At 41.9% G+C, this 26,060-nt stretch overlaps 1 protein-coding gene across 1 annotated transcript in view; it reads right to left on the reverse strand.

Annotated features, from left to right (window-relative positions):
* ERC2 (ELKS/RAB6-interacting/CAST family member 2) overlaps positions 1-26,060 on the reverse strand; it is a 1,102,519-nt gene that overhangs the window by 564,213 nt on the left and 512,246 nt on the right. Inside the window, exon 11 of the mRNA XM_090022087.1 lies at positions 11,447-11,640. Within this exon, the coding sequence (XP_089878213.1) occupies positions 11,447-11,640 (194 nt within the window). The remainder of the gene's footprint in view (positions 1-11,446; positions 11,641-26,060) is intronic.

Consider the following 26,060-nt stretch of genomic DNA (forward strand, 5'->3'; position numbering starts at 1 on the left):
CCTGACCTTATTGAAAATTATTATTATATTATAATTATATTGTATTTATAATACTTATGCTTGACCTTATTGAAAATTATTATAATTATACATAGCACAAAAGTGTGACATACAGAAGAGATCAAACAGTATTAGCAGAGGAGAAATCTTGAAAATTTATCTTGCTGTAAGAAGGACCAATTTAAAAAACAAAAGTCTTATCCTGTATAAAAAGAGTTATTTAAGAAACAGACCAACATACAATATACACGATGTATAGTATGCCCCATGGGCATCTGTTAATTTATTAAACAGTTGGAAGCAAGATATGCTCTGAGGCAAAAACAGCACATTTAAATCAAAGAGAATTACCATATGCATAAAAGCTTCTTTGGTTTTACTAATAATTTTTCTCAGTCTGTTATGAATACTTACTAATGAAGTACTCTGGATCCTGAACCAGATACCTCCTTTTGAAAATTTTAAATACTCTAATATATTTGTACACTATTTGGTTTAAAAAATAATTACTCTTTCTGTCTTAAGTCTTACTTGAGTCCATAAACCCCAAACTTATCCCCATATCAACTTTTAACATCAGAGTTAGGGTGGTGCAGGTGCTAAGGCACACAGTTAATAGCCTAGAGATTGCAAGTTCAAGACCATAGCAGAAGTGCTCACAACATGGCCTGTCAGGTTCCAATGAATCAGTGAATTCTATTAAATTCCTTATCACAAAAACATGAGCAAGAAAAGAAGTTTTCAATTTTACGTATTCATTTATAAACATTGAAATGAAAGTATATTTAATAATGTTAAGAACAATATAGCTTGAAATAATAATGATATAGAACTTCCATAGCTCAAACCAAAAAAAAGATATGTTGTACAGTTTAAGAGAGAAATTATCTTGTAGTGCCAGAAAGAAGTCAGCATAGCAATAGCATATACACCAAGGCCAGAGTGCCTGGGCAGAGCACTCACTTTCATAAGAAATCTCACAGCAAGAGGGGCACAGCTAGCCACATGTTCTGAACAGAAAACAAAGGGGAGAAAAGGCAAAGATATTCACATCCTACACCACATTTTACAAACTACAAAATACAGTAAAACTTCAACAAACTAGGGCAAGGAGAGGAGAACAGACCATGTACAGACATGCTTCTATAAAAGTTGTAGTTATTTTAATACAGACTATTTCTGTAAAATGTGCTTGTGTAGAGATTCTGAGTTTCCCATTAGGGATTTCATGGGAGAGTAAAGAAACCCTAGTGAAGCAAAATTTAGACAGCTGCAAGGTGTCAAATGAGGTGGAGTGTATAAGATCCTATGCTCTGCCTCCTCTTCAAATCACCAGCCAATATGCCTGACCAGGTGCCAGGGTCCTTTATGTGATACAGATCCTGGAGCAGCCAGAATAGGCAACAAGGCAGGTCAGTGGACACTGTGGGTAGTGTGGCACCCATCCCAGCCACTCCAGGATCTGTGCTACATATTGCTTTTGCACTAGCTGGACTGTACACCTGTGATGCCCATTCCAGCTACTCCAGAATCCACATTACTCACGGCACCCATTCCAGCTGCAATGTGATCTATGCTGCACTCAGTGTTCACCCCGACTGCTTTGAGATGCACACTGCATATGACATGGCTCCCAGAGGGGCCAGAGTAGGTGTCATGTGCACTTGATTTGGCATGGGGATGGGATGACCCCCTGGGGACCGGCCAATTCATCCTTGGATAGCGATGGATGTGATGGGGCCCCTACCTCGGAGCAGCGTGGGACATCAGTATGTGCTGGTGTTCATTGACTATGTTACGTAGTATCCAGAAGCGAGCCCACTCAAGGAGGCAACATCCCCACAAATCACCAAGGAGTTGATAAAATGGATGCTCAGGTGGGAATACCCAAGGACATTTTGACCAACTAAGGGTGAAATTTTGTCACGAGTACTGCAGGTCACGTGTTGTACACTACAGATAAAACACCTAAGAACCTCAGTGTACCATCCACAAACCAACGGCCTCGTAGAGTGCCTCAATGGCACAATAAATAGGATGTTATGACGATGCATACAGGGCAATCCCCAGAAGTGGAACTTGCTACTCCCTTTGGTTTTGTTCGCCATCTGAGACACCCCACAGGACTCATCAAAGTACCCACTGTTTGAACTCATCCTGGGACACCAGCCCTGAGGTCTGCTGCAGGCACTATGGGAAGGTTGGGAGCAGGACTTGGGTACAGTGACAACCACAACTACCTATGAGCAGGAATTCCAACAGCGCATACAGGTGGTGCAGAACTTGGCCAAGAACAACCTCTAGGAGGCACAACAGCGACAGAAGTCTAGGTACAATGCCCCCACAAAGGAAAGGGAGTTCAGGCCCAGTCAGAGGGTCCTGGTACTCCTGCCAACTTCTGCAAGCAAGCTCTTGATACAGTAGCAAGGCCCCTTTGAGGTAGTCTGCAGGGTTGGTCCAGTGGACTACAAGGTCCATAGGCCAGGGCACCATGGGAAAAACAGATCTATCACATGAACCTTCTGCGACAATGACTTGAGCCCAAAGGATGGACCATGTTTACAGAGAGCGAAGCAAAAGCTCTAGGACCACAGGGACTAGTGAGAGGGGGACCAACGACCTGCCCGGAAGACCATGTCTAGACAAGCAAAGAACTCTCGGCCCTTCAGGAAGGCAAGATGAAGGTGATGATACAAAGTTCAGGGACATCTTCTGGGAAGAACCAGGTTGGGCCCAGGGAGTGTGCCATATGATAAACACTTTACCAGGAATGATAGTGCAAGAGAGGTGGCGGCCCATGCCACATCACCTCCTTGGGGAGATCTGCAAGGAGATCACGAGAACCTTAGAGCAAGGGGTGATACAACCATCAAGAAGCCCTTGCTGGAGCCCCCTGGTCTCTGTCCCCAAACCAGATGGATCACTCCACTTGTGCATGGATTATCATTGCTGTCTTTGTGGTTGTCTTCGATGCTTTCCCAATGCCTCACGTAACCGAGCTAGTGGAACATACAGGGAATGTGCTCTACATCATGACGCTTTTGGGACCCCATGGGGCCTATACGAGTTCATTCAGATGCCATTCAGACTCCATGGGGTGGCCACAATGTTTCAATGCTTAATGAATCAGATTCTGGCACCACATGCCAGTTACGCTGTTGCGTATATTGTTGATACCATCATCTTCACCTGGATATGGGCCCAACATCAGAGCACTATAAGCCATTCTCATGGAACTATGAGAAGTGGGGATGACAGCAAACCCACAGAAGTGCACTCTGGCCTAGAGACAGATTAAGTATTTGGGCTTCCTAATAGGGTGGGGTACTATCAGACCATTAGTGGATAAAGTAGAAACTATCCGCAACTTTATGATGCCCCAAAACAACAGACAACTATGGTCATTCCTGGGGTTGACCAATTATTACCGGCAGTTTGTGCCCTGTTTCTCAGAATTGGCAGCGCCACTCACAGAAGCCCTAAAGAGGCGAAGGATGGGAACCATAAAATGGACTGCAGAAATGAGGCATAATTTCAAGTTCCTAAAGAAGGTGTTACGCGAAGACGTAGTGATACACACGCCCAACTTTCAAAAAACTATTATCTTGCAGACAGATGCCTTAGAAACAGCTTTAGGGGCCATCCCAACCCAAGAAGATGCTGGGATTGAGACACCCCTGGCATACGTGAGTCGTAAGCTACTCCCTACGCAGAAAAAGTATGCCACAATAGAGAGGGAGTGTTTAGCAATCCAATGGGCCATAGAAAATTTTTGTTACTATCTGATGGGGAGGGAGTTCAAGCTTATAACAGATCATGCACCCGTACAGTGGTTAAGCAGAGTCAGAACTGATAACATCTAAATAACCAGGTGGGCCCTGGCCCTGCAACCTTTCAAATTTCAAATACTTTTTCCAGGGTGATGTAATAAAACTGTGGCAGATTTTTTATCCAGGTGTGAGGTTGAAGACAGACCACCAGACATAGCAAACTGGGCAACAAAGGGACAAAGGACACAAGGTAGGAAACTGAGCAAAAGACTCGGATAGCTCCAAGGCATCTTGGGGGTGGGGTTGTGTCCCAGGGGACACAAGTGGAGGCAGCCTCCCACTGCAGGACCTGAGGCAGGGCTGACCTGCCCAATGAAAGAAATAGAAAGCCCTGAAAAGTGGGCACACTTATGACCCCCAGGAGAAGCAGAGCTGCACTGAGAGGGGCTGCCAGTGTGGTTCATCAGCTGCTTTTGTTGCCGGCTGGGAATGGCGCCAGCAGATGATGTCAGCAAAAAGCAACTCAGCAGGGTTGGCAGCTCAGAAGGGGACTGGAAAGAGACCCACAGGAAGAATTTCAACCCCATTAGAAGAGTTACACACCTGGCTCGGCCGGGCAGCTGGGCCAAGAAGAGACGGCACTGAGGGATCTCGAGGACCATAGATGTGAGTGGGATGGGCAGAGCCCTGTACCTCAATTATTCTTTTCTTTTTTTTTCTGTTACTTTTATTTTGGAGGGCGCATGGAGACCAGGACCAGGGAAGGAACACCCAAGTGACCCCAGGTCAAAAAAGAGGACTGAGGTAGCACAACAGAAGCCTCAGAGGGAGAACAGATGCAGAGGAAGGTCCCACACCTTGCTGTCATCTGGGGTGAAAGGTCATCAAGGGATGGGCAAGGAGAGAAGACAGTGGACAAGAACTTCAAAAGGGACAGACTGGTGACTCATCATCCAGCAGTCCCGAGGGCTGGCACATGGCTGGGGTGTAGGGGAGGTGGAACCCCGAGAATGCCCACAAAGGGCAACACCCGGTCTGTGAAAACCTGTGAGGAGGAGCCCCACCACTGAAGAAAAGAAGACCAAGTCATTGCAGGTGAGTGTCAGGGCCTCCCTTGGGGTTGGATGGGACCCAACGCACAGTTCCCAGGGACACATCCTATAGCTGGAACCGGGTGTGCGCTCACTAGAGAGCACCTATACAAGATGCAGGCAGTTGCACTGAGATTGTTGCTGATTGACTAGAAGAGTACAGTTCCTGAAATCAATGAACCAAAATTGGTGTACCACACATTATGCCTAATTAGTTAACCAAATAATAAGAAAGTGTACTATTTAGCCTAACATCTGTGTACGGGGTCCTTTATTTTGACACTGATACCAGGAGAACAGGTGAAAGCAGGGAACGTTTCAATCTTGGCTGCCAATCTACTGTCTCCTGGGACTCCAGGACCCACCATAGCAAGGTTACATTGTTCTCATCCTGATCTTGAGAGGTGACATATTTATAGTGAGCCAGAGGCCAGGACCCAGATGACATTACCACCAACTAGGCTTGTTGGGAGAAGGAGAAGACAAGGGTGGAGGAATCATCGGACTGCCAGACCAAGCAACACCCACAAGTACAGCCCAGCCTAGACCGACAAGCAAAACATATACACAGGTAAGCGGCAGGGGCCAGAGTAATGCTGAAAGTAGGGGGCCAGTACACACACCCACAGAAGGCCTCAAATGCCTCTATACAAACACTTGTAGCATGGGAAACAAGCAGGAGGAACTCACCCTCCTGCTAGCTGACACCAACCCGGACATAGTGGGGATCACTGAAACGTGGTGGGACTCAACTCTTGACTGGGCGGTGGATATCAAGGGCTATAGGCTGTACAGAAGGGACAGGATAGGAAGGAAAGGTGGGGGCGTGGCACTCTATATTAAGGAGTAATACCCATCCTCATCAATTAACAAAGAATCAGAGGAGGGGCACTCTGAAGTGCTTTGGGTTAGAATACAAGGCAGTCGAGGGGAAAGAGACTTAACAGTGGGGGTCTACTACAGACCACCCAACCAAGGGGAAGAGCTCAACCAGCAATTCTTAAGTCAGCTCACAGAGGTAGTGAAGTCAAAGGATGTGGTTGTCATGGAGGACCTGAACTTCCCAGACATCTGCTGGGAAGAGCAGTAAGCCAGATCTGACTGCTCACGTAGGTACTTAGCGAGAATACAGGACCTCCATCTAACCCAGGAGGTGCACAGCCCCACCAGGGGAGATGCCTTGTTGGACCTGGTGCTGGCCACAGGAGACGACCTGGTGAGGGGGCTGCGGGTGCTCGACCACCTGGGCAACAGTGATCATAGCCTGCTGGAATTCACCATCCAGCGCAAGGTGGCAAAGGCCTACAGCAAGGCAGCAGCCCTAGATTTCAGGAGGGCGGACTTCAATGAGCTAAGGAGAATAGTCAGGGAAGCACTGAGGTCCTGGAGGGGAGGGGAGCCAGGTGTCCAAGGAGAGTGGTCGCTCCATAAGGACACGATCCTCCAAGCCCAAAGGGAGGTAATCCCAACATGGATCAAAGGGAGCAGGAGGGCACACAAGCCCCCATGGCTAACCAAAAGCATCCAGGAATGTCTCCTAGCAAAAAGGGAGGCATATACCCAATGAAAAGGAGGGGCCATCACCAGGGATGACTATACTGCAGTTGCTCGGGGATGTAGGGGGGCGGTCAGGAAGGCCAAGGCGGAGATGGAACTGGGACTAGCTTCCCAGATCAAGGACAACAAGAAGTCCTTTTTTAAATACATAGAGGGTAAAAAGAAGGTTCCGGGTAATGTGGGGCCCCTGCAGGACATGTTAGGAAATTTGGTCGTCACACCAGCCAACAAAGCCAACACATTTAATGATTTCTTTGCCTCCGTTTTCCTAAACAGGGACCGGAACAGTCACCCCCCCGCTGGGCTCCCCTCAGGCCCCAGGGGAGGCACACCTAGGCCAAGAGTTAGTGAGGAACTAGTTAGGGAACTTCTGGAGGGACTGGATGTATTCAAATCAGCTGGTCTGAATGAACTCCACCCTAGAGTACTGAGGGAATTGGCTGAGGTCATTGCAGGACCCTTGGCACAGCTTTATGAGCACTCGTGGTACGCTGGTGTGGTGCCGGAAGACTGGAAGAGGGCCAATGTGGTTCCCATCTTCAAAAAGGGGAAGAAGGAGGACCCAGGAAACTATAGGCTAGTTACCTCGATCCTGGGCAAGCTTTTTGAGAAAATTATTCTGGCGCATATCCATGATGGGCCAGCAGGGGAGATCATGCTTGGGCCAACCAACATGGGTTCATTAGCAGCAGGTCCTGTCAGACCAACCTGGTGGCCTTCTATGATCAGATCACGAAATCATTAGAAGCAGGGGTAGCAGTGGACATAGTCTTCCTGGACTTTCGGAAGGCCTTCAACACTGTCTCTCACCCTGTTCTCATTAAGAAACTGGGGGACTGTGGTGTTGACACCCACACAATCAATTGGGTCACCAACTAGCTGGAGGGCCACACCCAGAGAGTGGTAGCGGATGGGTCATTTTCGACCTGGAGGGATGTGGGCAGCGGGGTTCCCCAGGGCTCGGTCCTCGGGCCCGCACTGTTCAACATCTTCATCAGTGACTTGGACGAGGGGGTAAAAAGCACCCTGTTCAAATCTGCTGATGACACTAAGATGTGGGGGGATGTGGGCATGTTAGAAGGGAGGAATAGGCTGCAATCAGACCTAGACAGGTTACAGGGGTGGGCGGATGAGAATAGGATGGGATTCAACACTGACAAGTGCAAAGTGATGCACCTGGGGAGGAACAACCGGCACCATACCTACAGGTTGGGGAACTCCCCTCTTGTCAGCACAGAGGCGGAAAAGGATCTTGGAGTCATCATTGACCCCAAGATGAATATGGGCTGGCAGTGTGGAGAGGCAGTCAGGAAGGCCAACCACACCTTGTCATGCATCCACAGATGCATCTCAAGCAGGCCCAAGGTGGTGATCCTCCCCCTCTATGTGGCACTGGTCAGGCTGCAGCTGAACTATTGTGTCCAGTTCTGGGCGCCGCACTTCGAGAAGGATGTGGACAACATGGAGAGGGTCCAGAGGAGGGCCACTTGCATGATCAGGGGGCAGCAGGGCAGGCCCTATGAGGAGAGGCTACGGGACCTGAACCTGTTCAGCCTCCACAAGAGAATGCTGAGGAGGGATCTAATGGCCTGTTACAAACTAGTCAGGGGGGATCAGCAGGCATTGGGGGAGTCCCTGTTCCCCCCGAACACTACCAGGAGTGACTAGAAATAACAGTCACAAGCTGGCAGAGGGTAGATTTAGGCTAGATATCAGGAGGCGCTACTTCACGGTCAGGGCAGCTAGGATCTGGAACCAACTTCCAAGAGAAGTGGTGCTGGCTCCTGCCCTGCAGGTCTTTAAGAGGAGGCTAGATGTACACCTTACTGGGGTCGTTTGACCCCACTAATCTTTCCTGCCATGGCAGGGGGTTGGACTAGATGATCTACTCAGGTCCCTTCCAACCCTAGAAACTATGAAACTTTATTAAAGCCACTTCCCTACCTCCTACATCAGGAATGCAAGACTTGCATTTATGTCTTCTATCCTTCCTTTTGTGTCTCTTTTCCCTTTCCTTCCTCATTTCTTCTCTTTCCTATCCACTTTTATGCCATCTGTTCATTGAGAGCCTGGCTCAGTTGGCTAAGACAATGTTTTCAAACATCACCCTGAACCTGTGACAAAGGCAGCTAAGAGAACATCTTAAAGTATCTTTCAGTCCCACAAGTTGCATGGACTCAGACTGGCTTATTAGAACATGCACTATATCTGTCTCTCCCTAACAGAAAGGTTGCAAGTAGTCAGCAGAAGAAACAAAAATATAATTTTCTCTCTCTCCTGTTTTCTTCCCATCCCTGTTATGTGTCTCTTCCCATCTTTTAGAAAGCATTTTTGCTCCCCCCACAAAAAAAATTATTAACATCCTGAATATCATATAAAAGAATAGCAAACAGATTTTTTCCCACTAAGAAATCTATGTAGCCAAAGTGAAAGTTAATAAAGGAAGCTGTTAACATAAAAGTCTTATTTCAGATCGTACCTTTCAAATTATTGTTATTGTTATTATTTGTAAACTGCAATAACAAGCTAAAATATTTTAATGATACTATTTGCCATAGGACTAAGCAGGCAGAGATCTCTGAACTTGAAACCACTAATCTTATTGTCTCACATAGTACAATCACAAGGTCATATTAAGATCTTTGACTTCTGGGCCAATTTATTCTACCTAATTTACTACAATATTGCTTCCCACAGATCTAAAAAACAGCACACAGATACTCAGACCTTTTGTCTCCTTTCTGGAGGGAAAAAATTGATATTATTTACTGTAAGAAGTCTCAATACCATTGCTAGTAAAGACAACTCAACACCATTGCTACCCGTATCACACATCTCCCACAGTAAGTACCGTGGTGAAACTCAACTACGTAGGAACCTCCCACCACCTACCAGGTCACTACACTACAACTTTCAAGCTACAGTTCCCATGATTCACTGATTCTGCCTCCAATTTTCCTAGATTTTTAAGACCATAAAGAACTTGGGTTCATGGGTCGAGTAAGTGCTGCCCCTTCATAAGTTCCTCCAACACCTGCTTAGCCCAGCCACTCAAATCCACACTATTTTTATATTTTTCTGATACCTCTATGTTCTAAAGTAAAAGAAAGAGATGCTTAGAAAAAAGTTTATCACCAATTAAACTCTAAACACTACACTATTTAAAATTCTACAGCATTCACAAGTAATTACTGTCAAGAGTCTGCAAATATATAAATCAAGTAAAAATTTGGCAAAAGGTGAATTGTAAAGGTTGATGTTTCCTTTTCTGTAAACAACCAGATATGCCCTTTGAGAGATTGTCCAATTTTTAAACCGTTTGAAGATGCCCCAGCAGTCATTTATACAATCTTCCCTCCCTAAGCAGATCCTGGCTCCCTCTCCTGATGATAACTAACATTTCCTGCACCTCTCCTGGCAAGATCTTTCTGGTAGGAGGCTGCTGCACTCTGTCTAATGGTGTTAGACAAACAGGATTTATCAACAGTTAGATCTCACTTTTGGTACCTTGACACTCTCCTTTCATTATACAAACTCTTGAGACCAAGTTTGTGAAAGACCTGAGTATACAAGGTATCATCCTTACTTTCCATAAAGATAGCTCAGTTTAGGGAGAGGAAGAGGTTTGCCAGAAACTAAGGAATTTCACAGTGCAACCTAGAGCATAATCTTCAGAAGAAACTTCGGGTACTGTTCGTTTTAAAAGGAACAAGGTAAGTGGATCCCTCCACTTCCCTACCTCTGCTGATGAAAGGCTGCAAAACATCCTTACTAATAAAAGAAAAGGGAAGGAGCCAGCATCTGAGAATATTTGTAAGGATAAGAAAGAGTGTGCAGTGGGTGCATCTACCCATACAATTAATGTGCAGTGAGGTTACTGTGCATTAAAATAAGGAACAGTAAACTGTGGGTCTACACGTGTACCCACTTTGGAGAAAATCTGCTCCGAATGGGAGCAGTTAAGACCAGGTATGTTCTTGCCCCCCTGCCCTGCCCTGCTCTGCCCCAGTGCAGTAGCCAAGAGGAACTCCAGGTTCCCCTTTGTGCCAGTCCAGGGATGACAGGCAGCATGGGGCTGTTCCCAATCCCCATGTAGGGGAGGAGAGCTGTCCCATGGGGACTGGGTTGGGTCCTTACCAGGTGGGGACACCTCTACTGGCCGCATGGGGTTTGGGTCCTGACCTGATCCTCATATGGCAGGGATGTAACAGTCCTGGCTGGTGGGACAGCTCTCCTGGCCACATGGGGATCAGGACGGTCCTGATCTTCACATTGTAGGGAGACATCTGCCCCTGCAGCTGGCACAGGTTTGCCCAACATTGGGCTTTTGCCAGACAGCATCAGACCCCCTGCTGTGTGGGCTGACTGGAAGCAAATTGTTCCCAAGCAGCATTTACACATGCACTATTGAGCCATAGCTAATGCTTAGTTAATCTACTTGCTACCTATATATACGGGTAGTAGAAAACCGTGGATTAGCCGAATTAACTACACAATAGCTACTTTGCACGATTACATGATGATGCCTTACTGTGCAGTATTTTAGTCTACTGTGTAGTAAAGTGCCTTGTGTAGATGCACCCAATGCCTCTGAAAAACACCCAAAGCTACAGTTAAGTAACTCCTCAGAAGTAGAAATGGTGTTTCAGAAAAGGACAAATGTCTGGATTGGTTTTTATTTTGGCTTTCGCTACTACTAGTGAAGTAGCAGTAAAAACAACAACAAACATTTCTCTCCCCTAATGCAATGCCTCATGAAGGTATTGTGGGTGTTATGTAAGCAGTGTATAATCTGTGCCATGTAGTACAACAGCTTTTCTAGAAAAGTTGAGATCCCAAATATATTTAAAATTCAACAGTGTCATGTTTCTTAAATACACTTCTAACTTGGAAAGCAATTTGATTTGACATCAAAAATCCTCTATTTGATTGATGCTTTACTTATGTAATATTATTCCATATACAGTAAATCCATGATATAGCCCATATAATTAAAATCCAAATCAGCAGCAATAACATAAAAATTACCTTTCTAGCTCTGCAATTTTCTTATCTTTGTCATTCTTCTCATTCTCCACTTCCTTGAGGATTTCTAGCAGTCTGTCAACCTCGGCCTGAGCTTTGCCACATTCTTCTCGGTAGTATGATGCCTCTTTGTCAAGCTGTTTCATTCTGTCTGCATATTCTGGGTTCATACGGGCTTCTTCTTCAGCTTCATGAGCCTTCAGAGTTAATTTTAAGAAACAACAAGTAAGATAGTTTGGTGGCCCTATATCTTCAGGATCAAAGTCAGGTTTGCATGAAAATAGGATTATGGGTATTTCTGTCAGTTGTCAATATTTTTTCACAATGACCCAATAACGGAAAATGAAAATCTCTTTGTATTATTCTTAAAATTTCATCCAAAACCTATATTTCCAAAACTGTATCAATTACAGAAAAGAAACAACTTCCCTCACATTGTAATTTTCATACAAGTTGGTAGCAATTTAAAAAATAATTCTGATTTCATTGTAAGTTGCTAAATATTGTCATAAAAGTAAATATTTAAAAATATATATTATAACCTAGTCTGTAAAATTCAGCCATGTGACAACATATTTAGAAATCTTGTTTGATTCTAAGAACTGAAGGAAAGACTCAGTCCCACACAGTGACAACGAGAAAAACATTTTCAGCTGACAGTTAACCCAACAATCCCCTTTTCCCTTCTCCGCTTATAATACTTAGCCTGAAACATCAGAAGAACAAGCCCATCGGTAAAAAGAGCACAAATAAATAAACCTGGCAAACACATGCATGGGTGGGTGGCAGTTTCACAGACAAGAAAAAACGCAATGAACACAACAACGACAGTGCAGAGCCCAATCCTACTCCCATCAAACCTAATGGCAAAGTCCCCAATTAACTTCAATGGGAGCATGATGGGGCATAAAAGTGTTTTAAACTGTTGGCTGGAATAATCACAGACAGATGGAAACAACAATGCACTGCAATGCTTAGCCTACCCCTTGCTTCCCATTATTCCTAATTGGCATCTTGAAAGAGCAGGCAGGGAAAAAACAAGTAGTTTAACCGCAGTACACATTAAACATAGAAAATTCAGATAACTTTTTTTTTAATGTACACACATGTATTTTACAAAGATTAAGGACAATTACAGCTGAAGGTCCTCCTATTATCTTACTATGCAGAGCAGCTGCTAATTTTTTATTTATTTGAAATTTCATAAATTTCAGGGAATAAACAAGGCAAGCAAGCAAAGAAAGAACTGAACATCAAAATGAAACATGCACGTCTGGGGGAAAAATACCAACTACTACCATTAGAAAGTTGACATTCTTTGCAATGATTTAGTATAATTTTCTCATTATAAAGAAACAGGTCTTGTGTTTATTGTAGGTGAAATAATAATAAATTTAAATCACTGAGAAAAACTAGATTTTTTTTGCATGTAACATACATTTAAGCATGAGGATAATAAGGAAAATAATTTAGCTTTCATGTCTTATCTTTCTGTTTACAAGGGGTATCTAACTATGAAAAGAACCTGGGAGCCTGATGGAACATTTGCCGTATTTGTTGGCTTTGTTGCATTCCTCTACTTTAGATAACATAACATGTTTAGGACCTGGGCTCTGCACAGACGCTGGGGTCTCCACACACACAGACCATTGAAGGCTGAAATCCAAAGAGTTTTGCAGTTTATTGTTTTGGTGGATTATTATCCAAACTTTTTTCTGAGTTGGGAACCAACTGATTTGAAAGGTAAATTTTGAGATGTGATACAAGGTATTATTGTCACTGAGTGCAATCACAGAGTTAGAACCTCAATTTATGATGGGCTGAACACCACTTTCAGGTGGCAAATCATTTCCAGCTCCTATTTCCTTTAAAAAAAATTGAAAGGGGAGAACAGTACTGGGTAATAAATATTTCTTCTTCCATGAAATAAAAATAGCAGCAGCAAGATGGAAGTATTTCTATAAGGAATCTCCAGGAAAAAATATGTGGAGAGCCAGTCCCTCCACACAAATACACAGAGAACTAGGTTCCCTTAGGAAGTGTGGGAGTCATCTTTCCCACTCTGGTCCTGCAGACTACCAGCTGTTCATATTCTCCTAATTTCTTTTCCTTCATTTCAGGCCTCACGCAATTTTGTGTCCCAACCTTCAGTCTTGCTCTCCCCATTCCATCCCTATGCTACATCCTACCTTTCATCCCTGCCACCCACTGTTTCAATTCTATGTTCTTTCCCTCTGCCCCATCAGCTTTTTTGTGCACCAAATACCCACTAGCATCAGCACACTGGGGCACCCACTATCACCCAACTCCTCATTTGAGCACCTCTCTATGAGTTTTGCTTCAGAAGAGGGAATTGCAGGGGAGATGGGGCAGCTTTGCCAAGATGTCCCCCATATGGCCAAAAATAACTGGGGAGAATCTCTGCAGCATTAGCAATGTACAATATCCCAGCTGGGTTGCAGAGAAGCAGGACAAGGCAATCAAATGTGAATGAATTATACAATATCTGGCACAAAGCATCCACCTGCATAATTTAAGTACAGGTTACTGAAAGCTTTGTTTTTAAAAAAAATATAATTCCTTGCTTTCAGTTGCATCCCAAGGAAGTTACGAAGCATTTTGTCACAAAAGAATTGTGACAAAATGGCTTCTGGCATGCCATACTACCTCAACAGCAGATCATGGGAACAGAAGCAGATCCTCTGACTTTTAGACGCATGCTATATGCACTGAACATACTTTGCTTCTCAGAAATAATCTAATCATCAGCACTGCTTTATCTAGTGGTCTCTCAATGGCAACTTCAACTTAAAATGGTAATATTTCCATGATTCTGCTTTATTTTCTTTTTTAATTTTAAAAATCTTTAATAAGTCTTTTTATGAAGGATATACTATATATGTGCAAAGTGATGCTGAAAAATAGCAGTATTTTACCTTTTTTGAGTTAAAAAATAGCTATGTAGCATAAAATAAATGGGATAATGGGATAATGTTTCATTTATGATGATCTAAATACCACCATTGATGATAGCAGAGAACTTTAAGCTCCCACTTACTTCAAAAAGAAATAAAAAAAGGAGAACATCTCAAAGCACTGGGCAATAACTGCTCCTTTCATGAAATAAAAACAGCAGCAAGAGGGAAGTATCATTTCCCAACTACCTCTGCTCAGTAACTGGAATACTAACAGGTCTCATGCCCTCTCCCAGAAAAATGTTAGCTTTTAATATGCCCTGAATGCAGGACACTTCGAAGGGCTACTCAGAGTCACCCAAGATGGCTACCAGATACACAAGAATGTTTCCACTACCTACTACTACAGTAGTAATTCTGCCTTTCCTTCGATAAGTGTATCTCCATACAAATCCTAGCATGAGTCAGTGCCTATTAAACATGATTCAGCTTCCAGTCTACTATGCATCCTAAGGTGGAGAACAATGATCCATAATAATTCAAATAATATGAAAACACAAAGTAAATACAAGGATTAATAGAATATTCTAAAAAGAAATCAAATATTGGGACCAACTTAACTCAATTGTCTATACTTTCATAATAGATTGGGATTACTGCTGAAAACAAATTTAATTTGTATATGGTGCAAGATCATCTAATGCAAGATCTGACCCATAGAGAGCTAAATAGGAGGAGACAAAAAAGGAAAGAGTTCCAAACACACTGGCTTATGGTATTGAGTGTTGTTTAAAACTGCAAAGGCAAAATGAGTAGATGTCAAAGGAGTCTGTTGTTAGCATAGTCAACATGAAGCAAAACTCACTCACTCTGAAAGCACTTGACATATAGATGTGGTTTTATTCATAGTTTCTGGATGTTATGTCCTATGAATTTAAAAATAACCATGGATTTTAGGCAGGAAAATATTTTTAATTGGGTTATAAATAAAATAGGGGTTATTTCATCCCATAGGCACCCCGCTTGTAGCAGTCAAAGAAGGTCCCAATAATTGAAGGACAGTACAGCTGGTTTGACCATATCCCTACTGTTCAAGGTGAGGTAGATTTCTTCAGCCTTCTGACTCATTAAGAGTGAAGTTATACTGTATTGGTGTTTAGGCCATACCAAGGGCACTTAAAACATGAGTGTCTGCAGTTAAAGCTCATTAATTTGTGCTAAGTGGCCTTTAAGCATCTCAAAGTTATGCCACTTCAGGTGAGGGTTAACTCTGGGCCATGCTACCCAGCTCATGTTAGGGTAACTTCAGTCTGCTCCACAGAGATAAAATATGCATTTTGCAGTCCTCCAGCATCCCAGCCCCTGCTACTCCAGCTCTGTGGATGACCTTTCCATCCTCCCATCCAAGGGTTGGTATGGCTGAGGAGAAGGTTCTGCCAGTGCCAGTAAGAGGATTACAGTAGTGAGAGCATGGAGCTGGAAGGCAGAGAGGCATGGGGGCTGTGGCTTCCCTCCACATGCCCCCCACATTCCCATCCTGGGGTGGGGAATAGGGGGACAGGGCTATGCTACATGAACCCCAATAACCTAATCCCAGCCACCCAACCCAATCCCAGGCCCATCCCCTCTCCCCCCAGCCATCCCCAGAGAGGACTGTGCCTTTACTGTAGCTTTTGCCTGACTCCAGATGAAAGTTCTACTACCGAAAACTCCATATATTTAAGGTTAATTGAATTTTTTTCATGCAGCCTGCCCTATTTTTCACAAAGGCCACTGGCTCTCCCCTGGCCAGGCACCTTCATGGGGGCTATGGCTTCCTCCTGCATCCCCCCCCATACGATCTTAGGATTGGGGTGGGGAGAGGACAATGCTACCAGCACAGAGACCATGGGGTTTAGCCTGGTGGGATCATGAAGCCATAGGGAGTGAAGAAGTATGCTTCCTCATGGTGCCATTCTTTCAGTGGGCTACAGCCTGGCAACTTGGTCCCAGAATAGGAGATGGGATACAGCCCAGATGTCCTGGCCCCTAGATAGGGCTCTGTTTGCCAGCCCTCTAGTGGCAAGTGAGAGCTGTGCAGACAAGAAATGGTATTAACCCTCAATATGCGACTTCTGTCAACATACATCTTTAACACCACAAAACATTCCCCAATTTTAGTATGGTCTAAGTGTACTGTGTAACTTCACCCTTAGTGTAACCAAAAACTTAAAATAATTCCAGCTAAAAATGGCTTGGTTTTCCCACCAAAAGGGAAGGTAAAGGAGGTAGCACACCTCTATGTTTAGGTGCATACAAGCATTCAAAAGATCAGATATAATCCTGCTATTTTGTTCTTCTAGTAGGAAAAAACTACCACGGGAGCCCAGGACAAATGTGACAGGGGCTGAGTGGGTGGTCCACAGACAGCCTGTACTCCTGATGTTACCCAGCCAGAGTGCCCCTTTGCTGCTGCAAGCAGCCAACAACAGCCAATGGCACAAGTCACAATTAACTGGCTGAAAACCCTATGGGACCATGACCCTTTTGCCCACAACACCCTTTCCTCCCCTCCTTCCCTTTCAGCTGTCTGGCTTTGAGACTTGAGACCCAGTGCACTTCTGCTGTCTTTTAAAACCTGTCATTTTACCCTCAAACAGTCTGTAATAGATCATTACCCTCTCTGGCATCACTCAATGGACCCAGTTCCAGCACAGGTTAAGTGAGGCTCATTGGAGTCAGATGTTGCTTGGTCTGGTACTGGGGGTCATGGTCAGATGCTGGGGGTGGGCCTGAGACCTACCTAGCTGCAACTGGGACCAGAGCTGAGACCACTGCTAGCTCCCTGCATGCTGTCTCACTAAGGCAGGGGGCAGGGCTGGTTCCTTGCCTGCATGCCAAACTGCCAGCTCCTGACCCACCAGCTACCAGCTGGTAGGGTCAGGGTCACATGCTGGTGAGTCAGGTGCTGGCAGGTCAGGTCTACCCTAGTCAGGTTCCACCACCTGCTCAGAGTGGCAGAACAGACAGCTGCACAGTGGGGCTGTGCGAAGCTTCAGTCCCTGATTTGATTTGGCAGAGATTCAGACTGATTCAGTGGCTGAATCTCCAAATCTGAATTGAATCAGGAGACCCTTAAATCTCTCTGAATTGAATCAGAACCCTACAAATTGATTCAGAAAGATTCAATGATTCAGACAGACACAGCTTTAAATGTTTTCTCTACATGCCTCAAGATACCAGGTGGCTCATGAATGCTAAGATGGTGGGGCAGATGGAGCATCCCACAGGAGCACAGGAGGCTCCCCAGCACACTTGACAGCAGACCCGGAAGTGGACCAGAAGTACTTCCAGTCCATTTCTGGGTCTTCCGGGGAGCACACTGTGGCCCCTTGGCTCAGCAACTGGTGCCTCCTGGGTCTGGGGAAGCACCCAGGGGCCAATCACCAAGCCAGGGGGGTGCCCCCCCATGCTCAGCGGTGGACCTAGAAGTGGACTGGAAGTACAAAATCTGAATCAAATACAGACCATTTCACACACCCTTACTGCACAAGTCCAGAGCTGTGGAAAGGGGCTGAGCTTTCCTGGCCTTAAAGCTGTTAAGGAAAGTGATTTGCTGTGGGTTGAGCTTCAGGAGTAGAGTGCAGCCCAAGTTGCAGCTCTCTCCCTTGTGCTCGAGGCCAGAACAATGCATATTGGAATGTTGGAGAACAATGCTTCTATCAGTAGGGTAAATGTGCATTGGTATGGTAAGCATATCTGTACCCATTCCCCCAGTAAAAACTCTTCCAAGGGTCATTTCTACTTGATTCGGGGTGGTAGATTTTTCTAAGAGACGTACCATTTTTGGGCTGTGTGCACAATTGTACAACCAGGAATTCCAATTCCACCAGGAGAAAGGTAATGCTTGTATGCACCCTTTGTCTTCTCTTCTGCTGCTGTCCTATTTCAATCTTCACTTACATATACCTCCCTCTAAGGTGAAGCATGCCTGATATCTGGTGAGTAGAATTACTTCCACTTTTCAGTAATAGGGTCACTGCTGTCTCTCCTAAAGGGTCACAAAGAGATATGTAGTTCAGGCACAGGGCAATTTAAGGTTTCAGATGCATGAGCTATACTTGTAGCACCCAGAGTTCAGCCACTTGCCAATTCTGGGGTCACAAAAAAAGCAGTAGTGGTTGCATTAATACTGCTGTTGCTGATTGGCAGATTTTAAATTTCTCTTTTGATTTGCACAAAATAACTGAAAAATATACAGTAATCCTTCTATTAAAAACTTGAGCCCAGCCTATTTTTTAGTTTTTATTCAATTCTATATATAAAGGACCTAGTCCACCTGTCTGTCTGTAATGCTCTTTGGGGGCATAGCTCCCAGCAGGGCGTGGCTCCAGCCACTGCTGCGTGCAGAGCAAACTGCTCATCAAGACTGATGGTGGGGATGGAGTGCCACCATGACAATAGGGATGAAGGGGACAAAGTGGGGGGCTGGCACAGGGCCAGACGTGGAGCAGAAAATGACAGCTGGGATGGAGCCATGATGGCGGGGACAGAGTGGGGGGGGCAAGGCCACCTCCTTGGAGGTGGCAAAGGCAGCACAGGGTGGTGGCGGTGCGGCACTGGCCTTGCCCCCCATCCCCCCATCCTTACCGTCAATCTTGACAGACAGTTTGCTAATTCATACATAATAGAACATTCAAAGGAATATATAGGGACTCTATCCTTGTGTGACTTTTAGCACCCTCAGTTTAATAGGACTCGGTACCTGTAGGGCCTTTTAAAAGTTGAGAAGATCTTTTCTTACATAAGCACTTTGTATAGACTAGAACTATAATATTAGGTGAAATTACATGTTACACTTAGACCATACTTAATCTGGGAAATGTTAGGCAGTGAAAGCTAGACTATGCTGTAAGCACTTACAGGTTGAGGGTTAATACCATTTCCTGCCTGCACAGCCCTGACTTGCCACTAGAGGGCTGGAAAGCAGGAACATGGCTAGGAGGCAAGACACCTGGGCTCTACCCCTGCTCTGGGTGCAAGGAGGCTAGAAGCAATGCATCCTAGGATGCTGGAGGACTGCAGATTGCTCATTTTATCCCCCTGGAGCAGACTGAAGTTTTCCTAACAAGAGCTAAATAGCACTGCCCAGAGTTAACCCTTGCCTGAAGTCAACCAATTTTGAATTGCTCAGAGGCCATTTAGCACAAATGAACAACCTTTAATAAGCAAATGCTCATGTTTTAAGTATTCTTGGTAGGGTCTAAGTGTACTATGGAACTTAACCCAACATAGCTGTTGTTAGGAGCTTGAATGTATATGGGTGAGATTACTAGGGCCTGGTTTAAATTGTGGGCCCAGCTCAGGGCATGGTGGCTCCTTTAATCCTGGAGTAACCCCCATACATTCCCCTGCCACTGATTGGCGAAGGAGCCTCATCGGTCCCACCACTCAAACCTGATGCCAGAAGATGAAAACCACAGTTTTAAATATGCTGCTGTTCTTGCAGATGAGTTAAGCAATCAAAAGAAATCTAGAACAGCTGACAGTTCAGAAAAAGAAATAGACTTCAGAAATTTCTGTAGGATTGGTTTTGTATTATTTAGGAGTCCAGTCTCACTATCTTTTATTATACATTATTATTAAGGTATTTCCTCATGGGAGTAGCCCAACCAGAATTCTGAGCTTCATTGACAAGAGTGTTTACTATGAATATTTCTGGCAAGTCCAAATTCACTGACATGGGAGAAGTTGATCAAAATTTTGGGAGAGTAATTCAGAACTCTGCAGTTTGTTAACAGATAATCTGAAATGTTTCTTTTAAGACTAAATTTTCTTATTAACATAAACCACCTATATACACAAAGTAAATGCTAATATCATCTTGTGAATTATTTTGAGGGTGTGATACTACATTTACTTTTAACAATACTATTGCCTACCAATAGCAGTGCCTCAGTAAAATATGTTAATTATGAATATTTATAAGCCAGGTATTAATTACTATTAATTACAAGGTTATATTTTGAACAACATATACTATTTACACTCAATTATTAACTGATGCTGTGCTGTATTTCAGTAGTGGATTTTTTTTTCTTTTTGGCTAAACTTTCCAAAATAAACAGAATATCACTTTAATATTAAACTTCTCCAATTCTTACACCAAAAAAATAAAGAAAATTATATCAACTCTGCTTGTTTATTTTGTACCTCCAATTAGAGGCAAGTAAATTTTTATATATGAATAGAAAACTATCTACAGCAATATCAAAATATTGTACTACACGCATATAAATTTAATTATTTTGTTTATTAAATAGGCACAATCCTGCATGCATTATTCTGCATAGTATGTATGGACGGATGTAATATGCCTTAATTTAAAATAGCCAAAAAAATCAACTGAGAAGTTAATAAAAGAAAAGTTAAAGGAAACAGCAGAAGTGTACATGCAAGGAAATACTTTTTAAGATCCTTCAAAGTTTGTCTTCAGAATTTGCTTCATTGACTGGTTTTAGTATCTCTTTTAATTTCAGTTATTTTAAGACATCACTTCTAGGGCTGAGTTGCACAATTTAGAGTCGACCCTGCAGGTGCCTTGAATTTTGATTTTACATTGCTTTTGTACAGCATTTGGAGAATCGAGTCCTAATGTTCCAAAGAGCCTTCACAACAACTAAATGTCACCAAAAAAGGGAGCATTTTTAATTACAGGACAAAAACAATCAGGTAACTGTTTTATAACCAATCCTTATAAGCATAGGGCATTCCTTGAGTAATTCAAAAAGTATTCATTGTCTACAGAAGAGTAAATTAGAACAAGAATCAGATTCTGTAAATCTTGATCGTGCAAGCAATCCCACTAAATTCACTGTAAATATTCTCACAAAAAGGATTTAGCCCCTTCTACATTTTTATCACTTTCATTGCAAAAGACCTAGCAGTATAAAACACACTGGCCTGTCTCACTGGATTTTTCAAAAGTGCCAGATGAGTGACAACTGGGGATGCCCCTGAGTCCCCTGAGCTGGCAAGAAGGCTTATTACCTTTTTACTAAAACAGGAATCTCCAGTATGAGGGGGGAATTTAAAATTTATTTTTAAGTGAAGGAAGGTTTAATGTAAAAACAGTTGAAAGTTTAATGGTATGTATCTGTTGCTTGCCATCCACTATATCATTATCGTCTGAAGAAACAATGAAGAAAAATTTAATAAAGTAGAAGGTCTAATGACTTATTAGATACAAAGTTGGCTTACTACTAGTAACTGCAATCAAGACATCTAAACCAGGCTTGTCTAACATACAGCCCGTGGGCTGCCATGTAGCCCTCCAAGCTGTTTTCTGAGGCCTGAGGTGCTGCAACAGGAAACGAAAGTAAGCACTGTACTTTCATTTTGGGGGGTGATGTAATATCGCTTCCTGTGAGGTCTTTGAATATGGCTTGTTGGCCCACTGGATGATAAAAAGTTCATGATCTGGCCCCACATTCAAAAAGGTTGGACACCCGTGATCTAAACACAGCTGAAATTTTGGCCCTAAGAAAAGCTGATGTGAATCTTGCCATTGATATGAGTGAGTTCACAATTGTATACCCAGTCTTTAGATCAATTTAGAGGGGAAAAAACCAAACAAAAAAAACCACTTCACTTCCAGAATGTACAAAATAGAACAGGGAAAGTCTTCCTTTTAGTTATCTTTAGTCCTCTTTAGTTATCGTCCCCTAATGAAGAGATACTGTAATTAATTTCTGCCTAATATCAAATAAAAGAGTTTTTATTCAGTGCTTCCAAACTGGTTATCCCTGTGAAAAATAAATATGCTAAAGCAGAAAAAACTGCCCAATATGGGACACTAGATATGAATAAACTAATGAATAACAGGTAACAATTAGTACAACAGTGTGACTAAAGCTGAAAATGGAGGGAAGTTGTCCAAAGGGAGCCAGTAAACGGTAATACAAACCTCAATAAACAAGAGATATGCACCAGAGGAGTGTAGATGATGTATGGAAGTACATGGTCTGCCTATAAATCTATCACACAGAGGTCACAAACTCATATAGAAAAACAATTCTATCACATAGAGTGAAAATAATTTTATTACTATTGTATGTTGGATGACAAGGTATGTATATAATTAAGTTTTACATTCTTTTATGACCAATTTTGACTGAGTTTAAATGAAATTAACTGGTAGTTTTCAGGAAGCAAAATATAGTATATTCTATGGGATCTAGCCCTCCATAAATATATAAAACATTTCTATTACATCATTAGAAATTACTCAGTAACAGAGGAACAGACAATAAGGATGAAATTGAGGACCACTGAAGCTAACAGCAAAAGTCCCATGAGCAGCGTCTGCCCAGCATAAAATAGCATACTATATGAATAATATGTTATGATGTAAAATCAGTTATCTGGTACTTTCAATTGCAATTACATGGTAATTCCAAATCTGATTACTATGTAACCTGGAAGTCATAAACTGCTATGTTACTACATAGCATGTTAGTACAATCCAGTTAGGTATTATTTCTGTCCTGTGATGCTAACAGCCATTTGTACCTGCCAGAAAATAAAAACACAAAGCTCAGTGGTGAAAGAAGTAGAGATAGCAGTGTTTATTACTGTTCTTCCTAAACTTGAAAAAAAGAATACAGTATAATTAAAGAAAGCATCAGGAAGGACAATCATGTTAAACAAGGAAAACATGATTATACTTCCTTGTTTAAAAAGCATTGATATTTGTTTTCATGGTTCTATATTTTTAGCATTCCTTGTCTAAATATGATGCTTATGCATTTTAAAAAAAAACCTGGAAGTGCTCAACACGCACAATTCTTCACTAATAAAAGTGATCCTTTGCCTTCTAAACTAATTTGATCATGCTGCAACTATAGAAAATATACTAGAAAAAGTCACTCTTACTGCTCTAATCACAATATTATCAATAAATTATTAAATATTTTGAGTTTGAAGGATCAAAAAAAAGTACCCCATGAGCATAGCATTAAAAAACAGAACTAAACTGAAACAAAAATCAACTGAATTGTGCATGCTTTTTACAATGGAGAAGTTGAGGACCTGAAGGCAACGGCATTTGAAATTAGCAGTTTTAATAATCCAGTTTCTAAATAATGTATTTCATGTTCAAATGAAATAGCCTTGAAGTCCACAGAGCTCATTTATTTTGACATAACTAAAATAGGTGGGCATCAGAAACATTCTGCAAAGCTCCACAGAGGAAAAACACAACACAGTGTTGGGTTAATGGATCCTCATGCTTTCATATGTTACAGCGGGCACTTTCAGAAAGGACTTACTGGATTGTACATCTGATTGAACAACTGTTCAGCTTGCTACATTGCAAAGTTGGGAAGGAGTGAAGCACAGACAGGAAAAGAAGGAAAGATCCAGGAAAACAGCATTAGCTCAACAAATCCAGTGCATTTGCACAGAAGAACTCGTCATAAAAAAAGTAGAAATTTAAGTTTCTAAACATTCCTTGGTGAAAGTGAGAGGCACTGGGGAAACATAAATGTTGACTTTGGCTCCTAAAAAAGAATAGCTGGAGTAAGAAATTTAAGGTTTGTGTTACTTTCCCTTTCTCAAATGAAATAACCCATGAAATAAAGAAAGCTGTCCACTTTTGATGATACATTAAGTGCTGGTCTCAAGCAATGAATCACTAGAAGTGCTTTTGGCCAACGCTGCAATTTATCAACGGAGCTTCAAAGATGTTAATAATAAAAGATTAATTAAACTTTATCATTAAATTTATAGATTTTTCTTTTGTATTAACACAAGTCTGAATTTTCTATTCATATGAGTTTTGAGCAGAACAGCTTGGCAAACAGTAGTTTAGCAACAGCAACTGTCAGTAAGCAAGGGAATTTAACATACATGATAAACAAGAAAAGGAAGAAATTCTGAAGTGGTAAGATGACTCAAGAAAGGAAAATACAAAATAAGTAACTACCTATGAGGTAATTCCTGCTGTTCCATCATAATTAGCAAAGGAAAATAAGGAAAAGAAATACCTATATAGATTTGGCACAAAAGTGTTACAAGTACCCAACTAATCTGGTTTCTCATCTACTGAAAATTCTGATTCTCATTTCAAAAGGTTTCATAAAAATCCTCATTTTTAAAACATGATATACAATAAAATACAGTATAAACACAAGATTAATTATTCTTTCAGAATGTTTCACTTACTGGTTTTTAAATGTGTATATTATTCCAATTAACAGTTCAACTTACTGTAATCAAATATTTTAACAGTCTATCTAAGCAATTTTATTTTATTTTTGGATATGCTCTAGGCAGCCTTTTCACTGTCTGCATATTTTCTCTCCTTGACATGCCCACTGTAGTTAAATAATATTAAGAAATAGTAAGACATAGTCATAACATGGGAAGAAACTGTTCCCTACTTTTCCCTAAGGGAAAAAGAAAACAAAAGAGAAAATAAAGGATGGAGAAAGTGGGGGGAGCAGGGGATGAGTGAAAGAGAGGAGGGGCCAAATTTCAGGGCAAAGTGTCCCTCATCCCAGATTAGGTTAAGATGCATATCTTGCAAATGTTTCTGGCTATAATGCTCACTACTATAGCTACTCACAGAATCCACTCACTCTAGCACCATGTTTTCAAGATCAAATTCATATTTGTGAATGAGACAAAATAAGAATCATAATGCTAAAAGCAAGCTATATTCATGTCAAAATACTGTAAACTGAAAGTATCTTCACTGATTTTTCAGAATTGTGATGCTCAATTTGTAAGAAGTTCAAAGAAAAAGGAACAGATACTTATTTGAAGATCCTATTCAAATTATGTCCAATAATCTCTCACTTTGGCTGCACAGAGTGTTCATTGATACAGTAAGCACTGTTATGAGACATGCAGATTTATATGCTATGCATAACAACAAAAAAATGTAGATGCTCCCATGTGAATATTTTAATGACACTGATTTCTATTTCAGTCAGTTTTTTAAGGGATAAAATACATAGCTGAAAGTAGGCTAACATTTTTTTCATAGAATGTTTCCAGGTTTGGCTGAGACTAAGGTATTTCATTAATGAAAGAGTAAATTAAAAATTACTGTTTGGAGTCCATTGTCATTAACAGTAAGCGCTTCTGTTCAACTAAACATATCCACATTTTTTAACTACAGTTTCTGAACTTACCTGGTCTTCTATAACTTTTTTGGTCAATTTACATTGGGAATTCATGTTATATTTATGGTATAATGAAACTATTACGTTTTCAACTTTCATTTAGTAACCCTTTGTATTTTATGTGCAAGAAACATACTCCCTTTTTATTTAAAAGAAATCCCAGACACTCACAGACTTTTATAACTGCTTATTTTTCCATGACTAAATGATGTGTTTATATGTACGTTCATAAAATGTGGGTTTAGAATTTCACCTATTTCATGTGAATTTCCAGTTTTAAGGTGATGGGTACTTCAGCTTTCTAAAGAGTACTAACTCAGAAAAAAAAGAGAGAGAGACAACTGAAAAAACCTATATAAAAAATAGTTTTAAAATGTGAATGAAATATTGCTAGAAGCAATATAATTAAATAAATCATGTTAGCCATAGGAACACAAATATTTAAATTATAGATTAGATTATAATTGCATTACATGATTCTAGCATGTTCATTACAAAATTTGAATGCCAATTTATCAAAACTTCAATAAATAT

This window comes from Crocodylus siamensis, chromosome 11 (assembly GCF_052110815.1).
Source record: "Crocodylus siamensis isolate JL-2025a chromosome 11, ASM5211081v1, whole genome shotgun sequence".
Classification (NCBI taxonomy): domain Eukaryota; kingdom Metazoa; phylum Chordata; order Crocodylia; family Crocodylidae; genus Crocodylus; species Crocodylus siamensis.